At 36.5% G+C, this 23933-nt stretch overlaps 2 protein-coding genes across 4 annotated transcripts in view; one reads left to right on the forward strand and one right to left on the reverse strand.

Moving 5' to 3' along the window:
- The window catches only part of LOC140323243 (aldo-keto reductase family 1 member C3-like), a 14910-nt gene extending 6826 nt beyond the window's left edge, over nt 1-8084 (forward strand). For both annotated transcript variants that reach the window (XM_072400146.1, XM_072400147.1), the window contains exons 3-9: nt 794-910; nt 3808-3885; nt 5562-5684; nt 6128-6237; nt 6316-6481; nt 6644-6726; nt 7560-8084. In XM_072400146.1, the coding sequence (XP_072256247.1) occupies nt 794-910; nt 3808-3885; nt 5562-5684; nt 6128-6237; nt 6316-6481; nt 6644-6726; nt 7560-7602 (720 nt within the window). In that variant the 3' untranslated portion in view covers nt 7603-8084. The remainder of the gene's footprint in view (nt 1-793; nt 911-3807; nt 3886-5561; nt 5685-6127; nt 6238-6315; nt 6482-6643; nt 6727-7559) is intronic.
- A 1928-nt stretch (nt 8085-10012) lies between these two features.
- Nucleotides 10013-23933, reverse strand: part of LOC140323244 (aldo-keto reductase family 1 member C3-like) — a 54580-nt gene continuing 40659 nt past the window's right edge. The window contains exons 1-9 of one of the 2 annotated variants that reach the window (XM_072400149.1): nt 23511-23607; nt 20792-20959; nt 20187-20303; nt 18478-18555; nt 17703-17825; nt 13782-13891; nt 13195-13360; nt 11510-11592; nt 10013-10250 (exon numbers count right to left, since the gene is read on the reverse strand). In XM_072400149.1, coding sequence (XP_072256250.1) covers nt 10175-10250; nt 11510-11592; nt 13195-13360; nt 13782-13891; nt 17703-17825; nt 18478-18555; nt 20187-20303; nt 20792-20959; nt 23511-23597 — 1008 coding nt within the window. In that variant the 5' untranslated portion in view covers nt 23598-23607 and the 3' untranslated portion in view covers nt 10013-10174. Of the gene's footprint in view, nt 10251-11509; nt 11593-13194; nt 13361-13781; nt 13892-17702; nt 17826-18477; nt 18556-20186; nt 20304-20791; nt 20960-23510; nt 23608-23933 lie in introns of those variants that run through there. The other variant, XM_072400148.1, reaches the window with a different exon arrangement.

Here is a 23933-nt window from a genome sequence, read left to right on the forward strand (position 1 = left end):
GATGCAGCCTATTCTATGAACATTAGGAATTAATCAGTGTAATTCCAAGTCATATGATGTCATGCAAACATGGTGATCACTAGAACTAGAAACAAACTTCTCCATCCTGCAGATGACATTGTCTCACCCAAAGAAACAAAATTGTTCAAAAAAATAAATCAAAAAGTGCAAAATATTGATTAGAAATTGTTAGGAGAAACTAAATTAAACATTTATGTCTATTTTTAAAAGCAAGATAAAAATTATTTAGGTAGGTAAAATAGTCATGGTTAGTGGACGTCAAATCAACCAATGCATTCGAGATTTGGTCTTGGCTCCAATAACCTCTAGTGAGGGAGTTGAAAAAGTTACATAAATATCCATTTACATAATCCATTGTGGTTGAATTTCTGCATTTTACCCAGCAGTGCCTAACATTAGAGTCATTTTATTTCTTTATACATGTGAACCCATCTAGCTTATATCCTGTCAGTGGTATTTATTGCTGAATTTGGATGTTAAGGAGATAATATACTAACCTCTGACAGCCAGTGCCTCTTACATTTACTTACCCTCCATTCCTGCCCTGCACCCTGTGTCTCTCAGGGCTTGCCCTGGCTCCTTGTTCCAACCCCAAGGTCACTGCTGAGTCCTGTAGTGACGCCTATGAATAGAGCATGGAGGGGGACACACTCATCCATCAATCTTGGTAGGAGAAGAGAGTATATTGGCTTTTTGCCAGCAGGGAACTTTAAGTAAAATCTTCTTGAGTAAATGTTAGCATCCGTTGCCATTTGTCAATCTTTTATTACAGCTTTGGTCCACCTTCCAAACCCCAGATCTGGTCCGTCCAGCTATAGAAAAGTCCTTGAAGGCTCTCCAGCTGGATTACATTGACCTTTACCTAATCCACAGCCCTATAGAGCTCATGGTAAGTTCCTCCAGACACATTAAGGGACCAAAAATGTATAGATATGGTTTTATAAAGTACCTACAAGCTACAATGATTTACCCTTTATAAGATACCTGTAATAAACATCAGAACTGTATTGTAAAATGATTTGTTATGGTGGTCACATATGTATGAATAGGATTATTCAATCAGTAATTTATGCAACTTTACTGATCAAACCTATTAATAATGGCAAACCTAACACCCTCCATTCAATCAAGTTAAAGAGATCACACTTGACTCTTCCAGGCTGAGTTTGTTAATTGCTTCTGATCAATAAAATATCTACAACTGATGACAAAATTAATTATATAAACTCCACACTAAATTGCTATGCAATGTATATCAAATTAGGAGCTTCTGATAACAATAAAAAAATGTGTAAGTGAAAATTAAAATTACATCTTCATCTATGCAATGGGAACCAATCATAATTAAATGATCAGTCTTGATAAATGGTTTACATTTATAAATTGACATTGAACTATTAATCTCCAAATGCAGAACAATAATGTATGTTGTACTGTTTGCAAATGTTTTCAGTCCTGGACCAGATCCATTCCAGGTTTGCTGGATCACCCAGCTTCACTGAAGAAAAGAGTATCCTCTCCAGCCTTGGAGATCTTTAATAAATCAGGCCCTTGGGGTTTGCAATCACTTGAATATAATTCAGTATCAAATCACTACATGTGTGGCCACCTTTAGACAGATGTCACGGTTGTCAACTGGAAGATTTATTTTTTTTCTTTCTTCTAATAACTATGAATTTTTTGATTTCCCATCATCCAGTGACAGTGATTACCTGAACTAATAGGATAAATTTATGTGACGTGCAGTGGCCAGACAAGGTGAACATGACAAAATGTGTCCAGCCAAAGCTGTGATGGATGGTTGTACTGTGTTAGCAGTGCATACACCATGTGGTAACATGGGTTAAGCCAGACAATTCACTTGATTGGGATACCAAAAATAAAAACATGGTAGTGTGGTATTGTGAATGTGCAGTTCTGCATTGGCAAGGTACAATGTTCTCTTTTTTAGAATGAATGGGGTAAACTGGACCTGAATATTCTCACAAACAAAAAGTTACTTGGAAGTAGGGGGCAGAAATGGTAGCACTCGGATTATAACTACTGAAAGCCAAAGGGAATTAGGTTATGTTTAAGTTTCTGAAACAAGACAAAGTTTTTAAAAACACAATCTGTTAATGTATTTCCATCATTTAACAATAATATGGGGTCAAGCTTTATTTCCGTCTTCCTGTCAGTAACTGTTGATAAAAATGAAGAATGGAATGCATAATCAGTGTGTGTTCCTCTCAGACCCCCTCCTCTACTTAGCTATTCATTACAGTTCTCCTACAAAAACAATATTTTGTGTTAAACCTACTAAATCTGGGACCTTCCCTCTACTCTCCCTCCTTACAACAAGACAAGATAATAAGCTACAAACTTATATTTATAGACTGAGAGTACAGATATGTATAACTGCAGATAACCAAAAAGGATATAAATAAATAAATAAATAATAAATACAATCATGGCCAAAGATATGTAAAAAATGTATCACTTCTCCCAGAAAATTGTTGCAATTACAAATGCTTTGTAGGATCCAGTGTCCAAGTATTACATTGAGGATGCCAATAACTTTGTGTAGGCCATTTTTCATATTTTGTGTGGAATCTGTAAGATTTTTTTTTTCTCTGTATTTTTGAGTTCTTTCAGAGCCAACAAAACAAATAAATGACAATACCAAAGCCTTTGCAACTGCAACCATTTTCTGACATAAATACATGGGTGCCAATAATTTTGGCCATAATTGTATGTCCCTGGTGTCTGATTATTTAATTATCATTATACAGTTTCCAGCAGAACTATAGTCACACATTTTCCTCTGTTCCATTATTCCTTCTAGAAACAACATTTTGTATTAAGTAAAAGGTTGAACAGGTTGGTTACACCTTTTTATTGAGGCCTGGGTGGAAGTGTGTTGGGCTGAGATCCTGCTGTGAAGAAGACAGAAAAAGCCTATAATTGCTGTATTAACAAACCATGAACACTTTTAGTGATAGCTAAATTGGCTGTAAGCAACAAAATACTTTTTTTTCATACAGCTTTCCTTCTGAACAGTACTGAGACCTACTCAGTCAATGTGGCTTCCACTAACACTACAGTACTGTGAAATAGGGGCAGGAATGATACCTATATAGACAAATAGGAGTCGAAGGACAGTTTTTTATTGTATATTATTACAGACTATTATTATTCCACTTTACAGGCAGATACAAAACAGGGTAAAGAATTGTAGTCCAAAATTTATATTTTAGCTTAGGGCAAACACACATGCCTTTACATGCCACACATGCAATTACATGCTTGCCTCTATGGAGAACCCTATAGGTGAGGGTCGGTGTGCACCCAGTTCCAGAAGGCCAGAAAGAAGGTATCACTGTGTGACAGCTGAAATTACCAGTTCAGCTGTTCTGCATCATGTCAAATCAGCTGGAGGACCATTTGGGCCAGCTTGTGGTTGAGCAGCAGCTGAACAGGATTGATATGTTAGGCTATGTACTCACGTGCACTAATTGTCGTTGGAGAGTTACTATCACAATCCGTTCCAATGACCAACGACTGCACGATGCATTGCAATCGATCGTCATTCATTGTCTGTGGATCTGCCAGGAAAGTTATTCAGACGATGAATGATGAGCGCTCTACACACGCCAGATACTCGTCCGATATTGGCTCTGAGACGATCGGACGAGAACCATTTGACATGTGTACCCAGCCTTTTTCTTAGGTTTATCTGCCCTTTTCTATTTATTTTTTAAAGTCTTATAATTCTAATATAGTTTTATATGTTTTCTTTTAATATAGCCTGGAAATGATCTCTTTCCTACAGATGAAAATGGAAAATTAATTTATAATGACACAGACATCCGGGACACATGGAAGGTACTGTATGGTGTCTGAGTTGGTCATACTTGGTAAAAGGTGCAATTCAAACTACTACTTAACTAAGTTTCACCAAACATGAAACAACTACCTATGCAAGGTTGGATATTTTCAAAAATCCTAACAAACAAAACAAAACCTTTTTCTTTGAATTGTTTGTATTTCCATAGTCATTTGCTCCAGTGCTGGGCACTGCCCTTTCCCCTACTATCAAAAGGATGTAGAGCAGCCAAACTGGATAGCAAACAAATGCAACATGTGAATAGGAAAAAGCTTTTAAAAGAACTTAGTTCTGCCTTAAAAGTCTGATTCTGACTGGTGATATGTAAAGAATATATAGAGATCTAACGAATCTAAGGAAGTACACATTTTAGATCTCTGTGAATTTGAAGGCCAACTGAACTTTTAATTTAAATTAGTTAATTATGCTGTAGGTGCATAAAGCAAAATGTGTTAGTTGCATCATAGATCTAGTACCTGCAAATGTATTTTGCAGATCTAATATGTTCATTTGGGCTTTAAGATTATCTAAAGAGTTTGCTGGACAGTATTGGGGTCTAAATTGCTCCCTAAACCATCTGATAATAACATATGCCTAACAAAAATAAAATATAACTACTATAAAAGAGAAGAAGTCAAAGAAGCTGGAATTTTGTATGGCAAATAATACATAGTCAAACTTTATTAAAATAAATACAATAAAAATGTCACATTCCATAAAAAAGATCTCTTACAAGGTGAATCGATAAAAGTAAGCATTTACCTTGATAATAAATTAATCAATTTCAATGAATTTCAATTTTAAAAAAATATGGTTCATTTAAATTCATGCCCAACGTAGTTTCGCAGAAGACTTCATCGGGGCCCTCTTTAGTAGTAATTTATGGAAAATGTGCACAATAAACCGATAAGCTATTAAACTTTATCTTGATAATTGATCATCAACAAGATTTTTTGTAAGTCATATTAATTCAAGGGCAGAATTAAAATCCCATACCTATGTAATCATGGATTCTTTCTATTAGAATCCATATACTGTACTTAAGATAGTCTTGGATGTTTGCTTGACGATCCTAATTATCTTCTTGGCTGTGTCAAGTGCTGGTCTACTCCTTCCCAGACCCTCTGATTGGGTTACCACTAAAATAGATGACTTTACAGGTTAATAGGAACCTACAAAGCTGGATGGAGGACAAATCTTGCTCATTATATCACCCTGAGATAACACATAAATGCATTCTACTCACTGAGCAAGATCGCTAACTTTGGTACTGATAGGTACTCTTTACATCATCCAATGGTATATGGTGTCTCTCAGGAAACCCTAGAGGTATTTCTGGCATCCACAGCTGCTTAAAGCAATACAAAGGGTGTTTTATTGGACTTTTATTAATTCTGTATTATGGAGCCTGCAAACACCTCTATTAAAACAAAAAGTAAGAGTCCTTGGTGGGCAGAAATGGAGCCATGAACCAAACAGAATGTCTCACCATTTAGTCCCCAAGACATAAAATAGAGCAGTAAGTAGCTTAACCCTCTGGACTACACCTATAAATGGCATATTACATAGGGAGGTTGAGCCTTTGCTTGGATTGGTAATACAGTATTTTCAGAATTAAATCATCGTTGTATTGTTAAATGATTGTATCTCTGCCACAAAATGTTCTCATTTTTAGGCTTTGGAAGAGTGCAAAGATGCTGGACTGGTTATATCTATCGGTGTTTCCAATTTCAACAGACGACAGATAGAACTGATCCTCAATATGCCTGGACTCAAATACAAACCTGTGTGCAATCAGGTATCACCAAAAACTTATTTTTTCTATTATGCTTTTCTCTGTTCATCTGTGATTTCTAGGAAAATGTATTATATTGTGTAAAACATATAAAACAAAATATGCATATTAATAGATCTGTTATACTTTATTAAGTTTTGGTAAGCTAAGAATACTAATTATCTTAGAATCTGGATAATCATCTGGAATCACAATATCTTTTGAATGGAAAGGAAAATATTTTTTTAAAGTTTTTTTTAATGTGTTGAAATGTGCATAAAGGATTTGCTGAATATGGAATACCACTAATGACTTTCTGTTTGTGGGTAATTTAATTGTGTATAGCTAGTATAACTGCTAGCTATATGACACTATACGGAATGCAGGAAACATGGATATTTAGAGCTGTATGTGTAATGACTACTAAAAGTTTCTATGTGGTACTAAAGGTATAATTTGCTGCTCAGGTGGAATGCCACATCTACTTGAACCAGGAAAAAATGCTGAGATTCCTCAAGTCAAAAGGCATTGTACTGGTGGGATACAGCGTGCTGGGCTCCAGCCGGGATGAGAAATGGTAAGCATATGATGTTTATGTATTTGATCTTCGAATCAAAGCAGAATTGTTGGTAATTGCAAGTGTTCCTTTTTTCAGGATTGAACCCAACTCACCTGTTTTGCTTGAAGATCCAAAGCTAAAAGATATAGCTAAAAAACTGGGAAGGACACCTGCCCAGGTGGCTATGCGGTACCTGCTGCAGAGAGGGATTGTGGTTCTTGCAAAGAGCTACACACCAGAGAGAATCAGATCCAATCTGCAGGTAATGGAACATGCATTCCAAAGATTCTTTGGGGAGCCCACTACTTCTGGTGATATAGAGGATCCAAACAATTCTCTACTAGTTTCTTAGCCCCTAACTGTCTCCAAGTATTTGACAAGCAACCCCTTCTGGCTTTGTAAATCCACATTGTTTGTTTTTCAGATCTTTGACTTCCAACTGAGTGAAAGAGAAATTAAGACTCTAAATGCTTCAAACAGAAACATGCGTTATATAGCAAGTCGACAGTAAGTATCTATAACCAGAAACTTAGTTTGTTCATATATTAGCAGTTAAATTGACTCAGCCTGGCTAGTGATTTGCATTTTGATCCTAGTATTCATCTTGTTCAGTTAGTTGCCATAACCAATTAAGGAGAAATTACATGGCCAAAGAAAAATTTTAGTTTTGGGCTTAAGGAACTTTTTTCCATGAAGTATAATTTTGTATACTTCCTTTATGACACCCCTTTATGACCGGTGCTTCCATCTTCATTTAGAGCTCTTTCAGGTTCCTTCGCCATCTTCAGTCTCCAGGTAATGATGAGGTAACTCTTGCACATGGGAGTTACTCTGTCCCATCACAAAATCATGCTGAGACTGTACACTGAGCTGTATTATGTGCTAGAAAAAGAAAACACTGACAGGCTGTTAAAAGCAGCTTGACAGTACAGATTTTACACTAAGGTCTATTATATTAAACAAAGTCAGCCTGTCAACACTTCTTGGGAAGTGAACTGTAATTCTACCCTCAATCCTAAGGAGTTGCCAGTTTCCTTATCTTATATACATTGGTTTGTGAATTTACAGAATGCCCAGGAGAGAGTATCCTAATTCAGGAAGCCCAGCACAGATAACTTTCTCTGTTCCTAATATACTTTGGCAAACTTTGTTTAACAAGCAGAGATTCTTGGCTGGCAGTATTAATGTCCTGAAAAAGGTTCCAAAACATTTATCTGCATGTGAGGACCCCACTTAACACCTTCTAAGTTTATACAACAAAATTGCAATTTATTAGTGAAGCTGCCATAATGCTGTTGCTTTTTTTTTTTACACGACATTTCTTTTTTTTTAATCCTAAGGTGGGAGGACCATCCAAAGTACCCATTTCATGATGATTACTGAAGAATGAAGTCACTAGCCTTCACTGCTGCATATAGTGATAGACTGGGCTGATTAGGAAAAATACACTTATAATAACTGATGATATAAAACTAATAAAATACAGTTCATTATTCTGTAAATTCATAGCATTTTTGTGTTTCTTTCCTTTAACCCTTGCAGTACAGAGAAAGATGATAAGATTGTTGGACTTGGTGGGTGATGCTGCAGCTGGGAGCAGCAATATCGTGTTGGCACAGATCCCAAATTGGTGTTGTGGATGCCATTGAGGACTGGCAACCTTGAAAGATTATAAGAAACATTTGGGCTGTGTTCTGTTGATTAAGATTTCACTTTGTTAGGTGTTATTTTTGTTTGGTATTATTATTTCATTATTATGATGATATAGAGAAATGCATGTAATTTTTAAAGGTCTAATATCATTATTAATAATATTAATAATAATAATAATAATAAAGGTCTGCTGGCCATTTGACCAAAAAGAAGTGTGTTTGTCTTTTATTGGGAATTTGCAGGATTTATACCACGATTATGTGATGTTTAATTTGTAATAACATTCTAATAGACTGAGAGTCTGTTTAGTAAATGCTGTCTGTTCTAAATATTAAAGGATCAGTCCAGCCATCAATTAGTGTGTTGTTTGTAACAGTTTGTCCTACATTAAGCTTTTTCACAATGTTTTTGCATATGGAACAGGATCTTTACTTAAGATATGTAAGAACATTTTGAGTAATAATATCATTTTCAAATCTCATTAGATTCAGCAGACAATACCATTCTTAAACATAAAGGTCTAGCTTTGTAACTAAAGTCTCTTAGAACCTGAGATCTCTGCTCTGAGTTCCCAGGTCTGCACGCTTGCAGCTACCATTTTTAGCAAAATGTAATTGGGATACCAATGCCTTAATCAGTACAGGAATACCTGAAACATTGATGCTGAGGAATCCCTTAGATCCCTGATGCCTAACCTGCAGTCTGTGGGCAACATAAAGCACCCTGGACTTGTTGGATGGCTGGACCTGGAGTGAACACGCTTCCACCCCATGTAATTAGTTCTAGTCATATTTGGCTGTTCTGTTTGTCTGAATGTTTATGTTGATTTGAAAGCAAATTTAAAACTCCTCTGAAGTCAAGGGGGGAGGGGTATTCTACTTTATATTCTGGTGGAGTGCTTTTATGTTCTTAGCATTAGACAGTTAAACCTCATTACCAGCAGGTAACGTGTGTGGCTCATTGAATCCAGTCAACAGCCTACTAAAGGCAAAACATACAATTCTGCAAATCCAACCAATGACAATGACAGTCTGCTATTGGCTGCCAGCTTAATTTCCTGAGCTGTAATTCCTACCTGTCGTAAATCTCCAGCAAGTCATTGACAAATATAGTATACGGCCTGGTAAATCCAGCTGGCAGCAGATGACAGATGCAAGGCACATCTTCGATTATCAAGACAAAAAATGTAAGAGCTAAATCCAACCACTAAACATCAGAGATGTTCAGCTTTGTTTACTTTGGGCTTAATGACCGTTGTCTGCTGTCTCTGATGGCCTTCTGTAGTATTACATATATATGTTATGTGTGGTCCCCTAGGACTACAGGTGATGTCCCGTTTTCGGAGTTGACTGGCACTATCTTTTTACCAAATGGTGATAAGTTTTTTCAACACTGGTTTGGTAATAATAGTTTTTTCCACACATTCAACATCAACTGCCAATTTGGTAAAGATCGCTTCATTATTTATTTATGTTTTTTACATTTTTTGCCAAATGCCTATATCAAATTCCACATTTCACCAAAAAATAGCAAATAAACTCAGACTTTTTTTTGTTCTCCTTGTAACACTATGCTCAGTGAAAGTCAAATACCAAAGCCCTATTCAAATAAGACCCCCATGCCTAAGGAGGAAGAAGCATCATTTTGGCACACTTGCAGATCGGGAAGAGATTATGGAGGTAGAAGGACCAGTCAGAAGGTGGTAATGGGATACAAACAGGAACACACCAAGACGTTTAACGGAACATACAGGTTATGGGTCAGCCCTAGGTAAATTCCCCACCAACCAATAAGGGGTCAGATAGGAGGCAGTTAATTAAAAGAGTGGTGGTGGGGTTATAAGACAGAGCCAGAAAAAGCGCTGTATAGAGAGCATACATGTGTGCACACCTGCAAAAAGCTGGCAGGGGATCTGGTGGTCACAGGTCTTCCAGAGACAAGAACTGGATTGGCATGTGGGTACTAAAAGGTTGTGGTACTAAATATCTCCAGTGCTAAAGTAACCTACAAACTTTGCTTGATGTTGACAGTGATGTACATTGTAACCGAAATTCTTCTGGTGGCTACGAATAGTCACAGAATGAGATTACATGACACTTAATAGATAAAACACTCACAGATAACTCATAAGTAAGGCTTCTATCATACAAAAACTTTATTTTATTATTAAATATCCACGTTCATTGAAAAAATTCAACTCTCTTATCAATCTTGCTGCTATAACCATAATTCTTTGCACTGCGACATCAGTGTTTGGCGTTGTCTTTTTCTTATACTGGAATGACAGGCACAACCGACCATATCAGAAGAGGACATTGTTGCAGGCTGAGATTCCTGATACTTTAATACTCATCGTGATAGGGATATTTGGGAGATTCCTTCCAATTAAAAGACAGTAGAGAAAAAGATACACTAATTAATATTGTATTTGAGTTCTTTTTTTAATAATTGCAAATTATCAAAGCTCTAAAAAATAGTATGATGTGAAACTACTATCTTCATTTTGTGTAGTTACCATTGGCCTACATCACTCGCTGTCTTGTTGGTAGATGCTAAAGAGGTAAACCTCCTGACAATCTCTTATATTTCTGGGACTGTATTGGAGAGATCTCTGAGCCCAGTTCCTGACTTTGGACCTTCTGTCCCTATTGGGAGGGGCTCTCATCATACATTTTGAATTTTTATTTATTTCCTGGCTTGCAAAAAAAGAAATTGGAATATATAAAGATTGTTGAAACACCCAGACATCCAGGTGGACAAGATCAGAATTTCTAAATATGGGTGAGATCTCACTGTTGAGCAACCCCAAACAATGGATGTGCAGTATACATCAAGGCAAACAGGTCCAGTCCTCTGTACTCAGACTGATTCCAGGTGCCAGCCACTCATTTGGCTCTTCCCAGCTATTAGACCTTTCACAAATAAACTTGACAGCTGCACCTGAGGTTAAAATCTGGCATAGGTCTTTAGCGAGGAAGGCCCATTCCCAATATGGCTGCATGTGCCATGAAAAAAAGTGCATTGGGTTTAGACAGCTCATTCATTTGAAGAGGCTGCAGAATGCACATATTGTACATTTTTCAAACCGCAATGCCTAGCAACTGCATGGATGTGCATTTTACTGTAGCTCATAGTCAAAAATGCATTTGAGTTCCCTTTTACAATGAACAATAACCCAGTTCATCATCACTTGCCTTGTGTATTGCTGCATGTTGAGGTAATGCAGCACATTAGTTGGAAGGGGCCCTAACAGCCAATGCACAACTTTCTTAGATTCCTTAATCACATTTTATTGTGCAGAGCTTGCCCAAGTGAAAAGCAAGATCTTATTATTATTATAATAATAACATATTACACAGCTCTGTTCATTATACAGGAATAGTGAGGAACCTTAACTCCCTGTGCACTGACTCCTAGAAAAAAGTTTTATACATTCCCTTCATTGAATAGACAGAGAACACTGCAAAAGTTCCATACAATTTAGCTGTTTTGACATATTGTACATGACTAAGAATGATCTGAATGGCCCTTTAAAATTTGTATTTAAGGTTTAGCGATTGGTTCAAATTGAATACAAAGTAAATCTGATCCAAGAATGCTATAAATTCCACAAACTACAGAAAAGGTTCTTACATACCTATCAAGGCTGAAATATCTTATGTTATTGTTAATGCCATCCAACCGTTTCATGTCTTCAGCACTCAGCTCAAAGTCAAAAATCTTCAAGAAAACAACAAAACTATATTAAACTACAAAGGTTTGTTAGGAGGGGACAGAAAACAAATCAAAGAGAAACTAAACCCGAAACTCCAAAAAAAAAAAAACTTAGCTTTAATTCCGCAAGGCAGTCCGATCACTCCGGGGGTGAGCCAGCGCTCCGGGCGCCGCCTTCTCTTCTTTTTTCTGTTCTTCACCCTATGTCACCGGACCCAGGCGCGGGATCGAGTGACGTAGGATGAAAAAAAAACATTGCCTATCTCTCTGAGAGATTGGCAAATCTTTATTTTTGTGCAAAAAGGCTCCTCATTGCCCAGAAGGAACATGCACAGAAGCCTCCTGGGATGCCTGAAGTAGGTATTTACGGGGGGCTTTGCGCTCCAATTCATTCTCAACTGGCTAGGCGATTGAGAATTAGGGTGTGGTGCTGCACCCTTTAAAAAAAAAAAAAACAAACACAGAATTTTTACTTAACATAAAAGGGTTGTCTACTCTTTTATGTAAAGTGAAAACTGTGAGTTTAGGTACTCTTTAGGACATAGCTAAGTTTTATTATTTACAAAGCTCTGTCAAGCAGCACAGCCCTGCCCTGTCTGGTGACACTGCACAAATCCAAAAGGCAAACATGTCAGCAATTGCAGTTCTTTAAAAATGTCTTTACTGAACAATAGATAGAATAGAAAAAAACAATCCACATACAAAAAACTTCTACCTAAATACATATAAATGGTTACAGAATTGCCTAATTAAGAACATTCCCCAAACTGCCTCCTCTTTACCACAGCCTAGATAGAACATGAGAACTGCAGCACCTTGTGTTGCTTCTCCCTCCCACAGTCAGCTCTGCTATACAGAGAAGTGCAAAAGCCTGGGAACATAATCAAAATCAGGTCCTTATATTGAATATAGGGATGCATAATTGTTTTACCAACATCTTCCAGATCTGTCAGAATACAGCATTGTTTGTCCTTGGACCTGTCTAGTTGCAATTTGTTTTTAATTTTTAGATTTAGTTCTGCTTTATGGATCTATAGTCTCATTAATACCACAATCTGTGTTGAGTTACGTTATCTCTACAAAGATGTGGATTTTTAAGTGATGCTAGTAAAAGTAGAGGGGATCTGGATTTCCTGGTATAGTTGTGGTTTTAGTTGGTTGAGTTTTGCAGTGTGGATGAGTTCCCAGAAAGATTTCTTACTTATGGGAATTTAAGCTAGGCCTATGCAAAAATTGAGCTCACCAATCCAGAATTGTATATCCAGGTTTTTTATATATCTAGTGTCAATAAAAATATCCAGAGTGTTTTGAAAGTTCCAAGTAGCCCCCTTCATCAGGATTATGGAATATAGTAGTGCTGATGTCTACATGAAAACAGCGATGGATGATTAGATACATTGTTGATGCTGAAAATGTGTGCTTTCTATTCTCCATTCAGCATCTACAAATGCGTTTTTGAGTTTATCCCCAGGAGCGCATTGCAATTTTCTATTAAATGGAAAGAAACCCAATTTTGGACTTTAAAATGGAGTATGTTTACATCCTTCCCCCCTTGTTTAGGTAATCAGGATTCCTAATAGTTTGTCAGTACAGCCATATTTGAGTCACCTGGAAGTTCTGTTTGATCCTCTCTGCAGTAAAGCTCTTTACCAGGACAACAATCCCTCTCTGCAGCAAACATCGCATTGCCACCTGTGCCGGGGACCGTCCAATCTTCTGCGCAACATCTAAGAGAACAGGATCTTCCAGTACTTTGGGAGAATTTTGGTCTATCCTTTTAGAAAAAAAGGGTAAGCAGATCTCCTAATCAATATGCATCATTAGTTTCGGACACCCACCCACGTTAAAAAAGTTAATAAGTACCCTCCCCCGTACAGCTTACATTTGCTATCTCATTTTTGTTCTTTAAATACAGTTTATTATGCTGTTTATTTGTACTTGCACTTCCTAATTTATATTGTAATATTGTTACAAATTTGCAATGACATGACTGGATTGCTATTAAGGTTGTTATGTCGATATGTGCCCGTTTATCTGATTTAATACTGATCCTGCGATATCTTATATCTCCTCCCCGGTTTTTATTGTACCCTGTTTTTTTAAAAATTTTAAATGAAGAATGTTTAAAAAAAAAAAGTTAATAACATATATTTAGAGGCCTTTGATTGGAAACTATAGAAAAGTGAACTACTTACCATTTCTCAGCTCTGCTGGAGCCCAGAACGCTGTACCCAACCAGTACAATGTCTTTGGATTTGCAGTATTCCAGAAGTTTACTCTGATTGAGGAATATATGGCACTCCACCTGCAGAGCAAAACATTTTACTGCTTTAGAGGAAAATGCCCCAAAAAAGTCCATCCACAATTAAAGCTAGCTTTGAATGGTATAGTTACCCCACCACTATCAAAAAGAAAAAAGCAACTTTAACTTCTTAAGTCAACTTTTTCTTTATGACATCTCCAGTACACTACCTGCTCTCTCCAGTGAATGGTACTCAGCATCAGACAACTGACTTTATGTGAGCCCAGGTGATCACAAACCTGATCAGGCTATAATGAGAAAGAGCATTGTCATATTTGTTTGGGCTTATGAAAAAATGCTACAGAACAAGGAAATGATGACATCAGGACCGTTCTATGCAGCATTGAAGACTATCTACCATCAGAGAAGAGGACCTTGTTTCTCATATGACCAACTAGAAAACAGAAGGAAAAATATAATAAATGTCAAATAGAGGATGTCAAATCTGTAGATGGGATTTTAAATGCATTTTACGCATTCACATTATGTCCTAGTGTTGTTGTTTAGATTCAAAACATCATTTATTTCATTTCCAGATAATGTTGATTATTTAAAAGATCATTGATGTGACCAAATTCTGCTGTTGAGATATGATATCTTAGGGGTCAAGAATTTCTGTTTTCTTCTGCTGTGGGGACAGCAAGCTTAGCATTATTGTACTCGCAGGAGTTGTGTTGTAAAGAAGACGTCATCGATTTCTGCTGTGAGTAGAGTTAATTGTACTAGAATACCTGTAAGGGCAGCATATATTACAAGCGTGTATTGCAAGCATTGAGAAGAACTGCTAGTGTTCTGAACATTATATAGACTAAAACTTTTATTATTTTATTACTGCATCACTTGTCCCAACTAAGTTATGGAACGTCCAAAACTGTACAGGTGTCGCCACAACTGAAGGTGACGGAAAATCCCCAAAATGTGAATACTGGCGGCAACTCTCAAAATTTGTAGGGATTTCTGTTAACTTTCCGTTGTGTATCCACAATCAGAAATGAGAGATATGTCTACAGTGTGAACAGAGTCAGGGATAAAAAGATTTACAGGGTTTCTAATTATTTCCCTACCCCTCAGAAGAAATATTTTCACATGCTGTTCAGTTGAAATCTACACAACTGTTAGTGGTTTTGTTGTTGTTCAGACAATAGTAAGAATGATTAGTTTCCCACAAGGCTACAAATGTTGGGATTACTCTCCTAAATCCTGTTATTCAAATACAATTCACTTTCTCACTAATGCTAAAGGCTTTATCGTTACAGATTAAGCTTCATTTAAAGTTTCTAACAGTATAACATCACCTAATGGCACCCCCCATAAATCACCTTACTATATAGACTGCAATACTTCAAATGTAATCTATCTATAACATGTAGATGTGGAGCTTTCTATATAGCAAAACAAAATGCCCATTTAAAAAAGGTATCTATGAACACGTTTATTCCATTGAAGTGGGTAAAATTATTACGCCAATATGCCATCATGTTAGCAGCAAACACAATTTTGATGTTTCAGCGATCCAATTCTTCGGTCTAGACCATATTCCCACTAATCCTCGTGGTGGAGATATAGATAAGAAATTACTCCAAAGAGAATCCAAATGGATTTTTAAATTACAAGCACATAAACCGCCAGGCCTAAATGATACTTTGAGCTTCAAATCATGTTTATGAGCTCCTCTGAATACCTCTGTACTTGCACTGCACCTTATAGAATTATATTCTGATTTGTTGCTTTGCTTTGTTTGTTTGATTTGGTCATTGTTAACGACGTGACAAACTAGTGCTATAAATTATAATGATACTATACTGTAATATAATCACGTATGTACAACCATATTGTGCACTGATTATCCTGTTCCCAATTGTAATATACCCTTATATGCATTTATACTTTCCTTGTACTTCTCTAAAAGTTTCTACTGTTTGGATGTGAATGTTACTATCATTGATTTCATATTATTGTATTACTACCAATCATGATTATATTGCAATCCTCTCAAGTGTGGAACACTCCCTTCTATTAATAACCGACTTGCGGTTCATTATATGACTCTAAATGGTACTATATGGGTCCCCATTTAGGTGAGTAATAGGACCCAGGAATAGGACTCAATCATGTCCCCCTTACAAGGTAACTTTCACTGGCACGACTTGCGATGGACGGGGCGCCACATTGTGTGGGGCCTGGGCTTCTACACAGACTAGGATCACATCAACTCCCGGGCTCAGGGAAGCTGCATTGTCAGCTTCCCCTGGCCTGTGACGGAGCCTGGTCAGCCCGGGGCCGGGGGTAACTGTATCTCTCTTCTCTCCTCACACTGCAGGCACGTGCACTTTTGATGTATGCACACACCTGCAGCAGCTGATCTGAGTAACGGAAGCTTTATTAGATCCAACATAAGAAACACTGAAGGCACTTCCTACCATTTCTTTGCTAGCATTTGACTATGCAACAATCACAACTTGCGGGTAAGCAGGAATTTTCATTCTAATTGTTACTTTCACCCTCTACACACTGTATTCTTAACTAAATGTAACTATATGGTAGATTCACATTGTATAGGATATAAGATACCATACTAATATACTTTATACAAATAGCCCTCTCCTGATTTCTTGCCACATGATTTACTGAAAATAAACATCCTCCCTTTTACTCTATAGGTCTTCAACTTCTATACATTCAATATACAACCTGCAACCTTTTATAAGCACAAGACCACAGGATGAATACCCTTATTCACCCTAACCTCTCAATTGGTACTCAACAATTTTGTTAGTTTAAATGAATCCTACTTGGTAAGCCATTATATTTTACATAAGATCAATATACTTACTTTTTAACAATCCCTATACCTTGACTCTCTTGTCAGTGATAAGTACATATACCCCTATACCATGATTCTAATGTTTCAACTCTATGAATGTTACATACTATTACGTCTGCACTCTAAACAGATCAACTAAGTTATTTATTATTAATTATAATATTTCAGTGTATCAACACTACTTAATATACCATCTACTCAATATACCATCTGTAAGTACTATTTTTTATACTATCCTATAATTTTCTTATACATATGAGAATAAAGTAGGACCCCATACCTGACATAGTTGTATCTCTTCTTACTATTATTGAAAATTTAAACATCAATTTGCAATATAACCATCATTGCACATAACAATTTATTACGTATAGTTATTTGTGATTTCCAGTTGTCACTGATATATATTCCTTCTGTGTACACAGACCATAAATTGTAAAAAGTCATATCACCTAATTTGGGCGAAACGTGTCGGGGACTTGTATACGCAAAATACGGTCTTATTATATTATTACCTTTTCTCATTTTTCTTTGCTGTCTACTGTTCATGCTAGCAACAATTTGTCCAGTAAACACCCCATTTCTGTGTCTCAGAACAGAAATAGGTGTAACTAACAGAACATGTTATGTTAACTTGCAATAATATTTTTACTTCTGTGTTTCTTGTAAAGCATAACCAGGCAAGACAATTTACTACATGTTCTAGGTTTGTGAACTATGTATTTTTATGACCTTGTTATATATGAAGTAAATATATATTATTACATTCATAGTTTGACTTAAAACTCTTGAGCCTCAAAACCTCTTTCTTTGCTTTCTCCTTGCACTCCATGCACTCCATGGTTTTTCTGTAATTTAATTTAAATGTAACCAATACCTATTAGGTATACCATACCATGAATGATAACCCACACCAATAATATTATTTTGATACTCCTTAACATGGACTTTGTTCCCCACAATATTTCCCCATGTATTCCCTATAGTTACCTGGTTACAGACGGGTTTATACTTCAGTTCTGGAGCATTTAGGATCAGCTCCAATTGTTTGCGGTTAAAGTTGGAGACTCCAATAGATCTGACCAGTCCGGCATCTTTACAAGCCTCTAAAGCCTACAAATTATCATAACATGCTTAGCTTTATAACAAGACCCACAGATAAAACATCTTACATTCTCAGTAATCCTAAACCTACAAATATTGCAGAGAAAGTCAAAACTTTCATACTATGATCAAAAAAAATATGACCCAAGGAAATGAAACACTTCTTAACTTAATATATAATACCACATTATGGTTTATTAACAAGAACTTATTTTATTTTTGTGTATCCAGTCAGTGGTCCAGCCATGTTTAAAATAATCTACTACTTGGTGTCACTAAGGCTAATGTCTGTGTAAGAGCAAACCGTCTTTTTAAAAGATCCTACAACACTGCAGGGGCTTTAAACACTCTTTTGTACCTGTTTAGGTTGAAACCTAACCAAGCTAACTTGTCTACTGTGTGACAAAATAGTAGCACAACTGGTAGGTACAGAACACTGTCACCTATTAACAGTAAAGGCTTCAACAAAGACCTTCATGGTAAGACCATCAGAAATAATTTTAATGGCATCTAAAGATATGGAGTATTGAAAAATTCTTTCAAGGTCACATTACTACGTTAAAGCTTATCTGAGATTTTGCTGATTGAATGAACCTATACCTAAAGCCCTCCCTTACTAAAATGGATGAGCTGGAATCAGTGACCAAATCTCTTAGCTTACCTTCCAGGTATCCCGGATATCGGTGTTGTGAAAAATCATTTTTCCATTTTCATCTGTGGGAAATACTTCATCTCCAGGCTGGGGGGAATACGGGAGAACAGACAATGTTCATATACATACACTGAATATTAATAATAATAGCCAAGATAGATATAGTCAATAGACAACAGGCATTGTTAGTTAGCTATTCTTATGTTTACTGATTAATGTTACAAATACATATAGTTCAACATTAACCATCCTGTCTTAAGATAATCAAAATACTAAATTAAACATATAGTATGAATAAAATAAAACTTTGTTGTAAAATTAAACTTTCTTGAACTTAAAACACTGAAACTTTAAAGCCAAATGACTTCTGTGCAACTCACATTGGTCTTCTGAATAAACTTGTCATTGTCAATCATTAAAACAATTTCTCTGTATTCTAAAAATAAGTACAGTATTAGTTTACTTGCAATTTTGAAAGCATATACTGTAATTAAATTAAATCTAAATTCAAATTAAACATTTTTATTAAGGTTTTATTAAAATATAGGTAAAACATAGTGCGAAACATATTGAAGCAAAGTGTGGCCTCGTCTTTTTATATTATTTGGGACATGTAATATAGCACTGAGATACTTCAGAACTTCTGGAAGTTTTGGTTGTTTGTGAGTCCAAGCTCCACATCTTACATTCTCTATCACAAATAGAAGCTAGAAGGGTTGGTGGACATAGCAAGGGTGCAGACCTAGGCACTCCATGAGTTCTCACTATTACAACCCCCACAAATATCGTATATAACGAAAAGCTGCCCATCTAAATGTTGGAGTATATCTGGTGAAGGGTACTGTCAATGCTACAGAATACATAGATACTATAGACAGTTGAGCACTACCAACCTTGTGATAACAGTTTAGGGAAAGACCTTCTGTTCCAGGATTTCTGTGTAAATATCTAGCTTCATAGTTTGACCATTTAGTTTTGGTGGAACTTAATAAGCCTGAACAGAGCTCTGACCTAAACCCGAATGACCCACTTTTAGATATACCAGTGAGGTCTTCTCATCCAACCTCAGTACCTGACCTTGCAAATGCTCTTTTGGCTGTTATTCTCAAATTCCCAAAGTCACAATCTGAAAAATTGTGAAAGTCAGGGAAGGGAAATATATGGGATTGGGAATAAATTCAATATCAATGATCAAAGGTTTGAAGTGGAATAGTCAACAAGGTCATTCAGATGGGATGGTTGTGTGTCCACAATCTTTTGGCCATAAAGATATAGTATAGTATGTTGCACTCTCCACCATGTACTAAACAGTGAAATTTAAGATTGTATTACAGGTTTATGGGCAGTATATAGCACCAACAGTGATGAATTGCTCTAAAACCTTCAGCGGAAGATGTAATTGAGGCTTGAGCAATAGACTTTATTTTAGCAGAAGGATTAGGATTACCCTGTGAATATATGCAAATTAGCCTGGAATCTGACCACCAGTGACTGTAAATATGAACTATTTAATCAATAATCAATACACATAAAAAACATACTTAAGAAAATTACAGAAAATGTATAGTAAAACACTATGTACACTATTTCAGTAATAAGGTGAGACAGAAACAACAATGTCAAATTACACTACAAGGTTTTTCCAGTTAATCGCGGTATTCTACTAAATCTCCTGTAATAGTTGTTCAGACCAGTACATGCATGATCGGTGTACATACCTTAAATTCCACAGGAGTGTGGATTATAAAGAGATCAATGTAATCTAGCCCAAGATCCTGTAGAGATTTCTCAAGAGCTGGACGGACTCTTTCAGGGGCATGATAAGTAGACCAAAGCTTGAAAAATAAAAATAAAAAGGTCAGCAAATATGATTTGAGGTAGTAAAGGGATGTTGTCAAAAACAAAAAATACTGTTGTTTGCCAGCATGCAGAACTTTGCTCTCTATGTGGAAGCAGTGGTCCCTCCACAAGGGTCTAACACAGGGGTGTCAAGCACTGACCCAGGGGCCAAATCTGCAACACATCACAATCGCACCCAATTACACTAAGATTTCTTTAAAGTGCAGAAAAGGCAGTGACTTAGAGTTGTCATCATGCAACTGGACGTCAAAGACTTAGAGATGACAGCAACGGCATTCAGATTAATGGGCAACAAAGGACAATATGGCCAACTGGCAATGTTCTTCACCTAAACTTATTCAGTTATTTAAACTTTTGGAGTTATAACGATAAATATTCACTAATTTGTCTTCCATGTTTATAGGCTGTTTAAATTGGTGGCTAAAAGTGTAATAAATACAATCTTACAGAAACCTTCATTTACCTTTCCTGTATAGAAGATGTCTTCTCTCTTTACTGTGCCATCTGCAATCTTTGCCCTGATAGCGTGGCCGACTTGCACTTCATTGCCATAAATAAAAGCACAGTCAATATGACGATAGCCGATATCGATGGCCACCTTTGTGGACTCTTCAGCCTGCTCGTTTGTGTACTGCAGAAAAAAAACAAAAGGGACAAAAAGATAAATTATAAGGAAATTGTGCCATTTTGCCTTTAGAGGTCCTGATGAGGAGCTCTCCTGTCAGTATTTTTTTTTCATTCACATTGGCCAATTGTGGAAATTTCTTTTCTCTTCATGTGAACAGAAAGTGAAAGGAATTTCTCCAAAGTGAGGGCAATTTAGTCTTACGCATTTATCCCTAGACTGGGTGTCCTCATGAGAAAAGACTATCCACGTTGTGTTTCAGTGACAACACAAACATCTGGGTTTTACCTCACCTTTTAGGGAACGGTCACTCTCTCCAAAACTTTGGATAAACTTTAAAGCCAAACTCCAGCCCTCCCTCCAGTATATATATATATATATATATATATATATATATATATATATATAAATATGTACTGGTGGCAGTATATCACAAATAATATAAAGAAGACAGTAAAAGTGCCTACTCTTATATTTTCAATAGATCAAAACAAAGCAAATACAGAGATTCAAGCAGGGTTTTTGGCACAAACAGTGTATTCAAACACATATACAATGTTTATAATAAGATTTGACAGTTTTGAAGGGCCACTGTACAAAACTAGTGGTTGGCAATAGCAATAAAATCTTGTGATTACCTAATACAATACATAGTAATCAAAGGTGGATTTGTACCACCATAGTATCCTGGGGTTCAAACATAGGCCAAGAATTTGCACTACACATATAACAACTCATCAGCACATATATTGGTAACCATATAGAGTATTTGATCATAAAAGCATGTTGTTGGATATACCTGACGCGTTTCACCAAGTGTGGCTTCTTCAGGAGTATTATTGACAGCATGCGTTGGTTACTTGCTTGAGTTGTATATGGTTTTGTAGAGTAAAGACAAATGTTCTAAAGTTGTATGCAAGATCAGAGGAGTATAAGTGGTCTTGTGTTCTACATGCTAGGACCCTTACACATGTGTCAAATCTTATTATAAACATTGTATATATGTTTGAATACACTGTTTGTGCCAAAAACCCTGCTTGAATCTCTGTCTTTGCTTTGTTTTGATCTATATATATATTCACACTCACACAGACTGATCATTGCAAGGCAATACACAATGTCAATGTCTGCCCATCTAATGTACTTGAAGAATGGCTTTCAAACCGGTAAATCAGGATATAGGCAGACAATGCTGGGTCCATCTTACCCCAACCAGCCCTAAGCACTGCTCTTTAGTCCAGTTAATTTTTAAGATGAAATCAATTGCTTTCTTGTCCATAAGTGTTTGAAATATGGAAAACCTAGAGAAACAATGCGGCTTATCTAGTAGAACAAGTTTACTCTGCAAAGTGGATTTTTCACTCACAAATGACAGGTGAAAATTTACATTGCAAAGAATAACTAATCACATGCAAAGACAATTTAAAAAATATTTGCACATAATCAGATAACAAAAGTCAGAACAAATTCATTGTATTCACTAAGCTAAGTAATTCTTTTAATGTAAACATATATTACTCCTGCGAGTATATCAGCTACACTGTAAATTGTCTCAACGCAGCGAGGTAGAAATTGAACAATTTAAATCCCCATTCTTATAAACTTTTTGTCTTTTTGAACTATTCTCATCCAGGAATCCAGCCTGTAACACATTATTAGCCCTTTCATTTTTAAATAAATGTGCGCTGGTTTAGGTGTGAATGAGCACTCATGGTGAAAGCCCAAATTTCGTCTGTCAGTTCTATTGGTTAAATATTGACCTTTATTGGTAGAAATATAATACAATTATTGGAAAAATATAAAAGCTTGAAGAATCAGACTACAATGATCAGGCTATGCTTGCAAAGAAATTTCATTGCATTTGAGCAAAGTAAGAAGTCACCGGCCAGAATCTCATTAGCGGCAGCTTGATAGTTCTGATCAGAGGTAATTGTGACTTGAAAAATCCAAGTTCTGATCTGTCATTACTACACCACTTATTGACAGGTATAGTGCAACTCAAAAACAAAAATACACTTTTTGAATCAGGGTCAGAATTTTTTATGTTTCCAACACCTCTATTAAGTACCTGTAAAGGATAATTAAACTGCTCCACTTTAATCTCCTGTAATGTTATCTATAATACCTGCCATGCAGATACATATCAACAATAAACAATACAATCACAATACATAACCTTTGTTATATGTACTCAGACTGTACATAACATATCTGGATTCTTTTTCAACGGTTGTCACTATTTTTAGTTCATTCAGTAGCAAAGAGGTTTAATATTTCATGTAAAACTATGCAAAGATCCCAGATTTTCAATGATAAAGAAAATCTAGTGTTTGTACAGCTGTCCCTAGGTGACCCCAGTGATTCTGCAATTGGTGTTGCCTATAGAATAGGCCTCCGCAGGATTCCCTTCTCTTGTACTTCCCTCTCCATATTATGAACAGCACAGTCTGCACAGCACTCATTTGTTCATACTGTTACTGGAAACAATCACTAATGAACATTTCATTGCGGCAATTGTTGCAAATGTGTACATAGTGTGGGAATCGCAGCACCTTACCTGTTCTGCGGCATAAGTGCCAAATCCGATCACTGGCATTTTATGGCCATCGTTCAGGACAACATAGGAGTCTGGCTTGAGGGCCATTGTTGTGTCTGCTTTCCACTTTACACACTGACTTTGCTACTATTGTATGTGACTTTAATATAACTCTAACCACTCCCCCTGGTCTGCCTCTGACCCACAAGTGTGACCCCAGCTAAGTGTGTATATGTGTTTAACTGCTTGTTGGCAATTGTCCTATTTGCAGCATATTGATGTTACATATCCAGTCCATCCATAATCAGAACCCAAAGCACTTCTATTTAAACAACAGGCAAGGTCACGTTGGGACCCTGGTCACGTGCCCAAATCTCAAGTGCCCAAATTATAAGTGCAATGGGAATTAATCCAGGGAATTCCATCATCATCATCCTCTACTAA

The sequence above is a fragment of the Pyxicephalus adspersus genome, chromosome 2, assembly GCF_032062135.1.
Source record: "Pyxicephalus adspersus chromosome 2, UCB_Pads_2.0, whole genome shotgun sequence".
Classification (NCBI taxonomy): domain Eukaryota; kingdom Metazoa; phylum Chordata; class Amphibia; order Anura; family Pyxicephalidae; genus Pyxicephalus; species Pyxicephalus adspersus.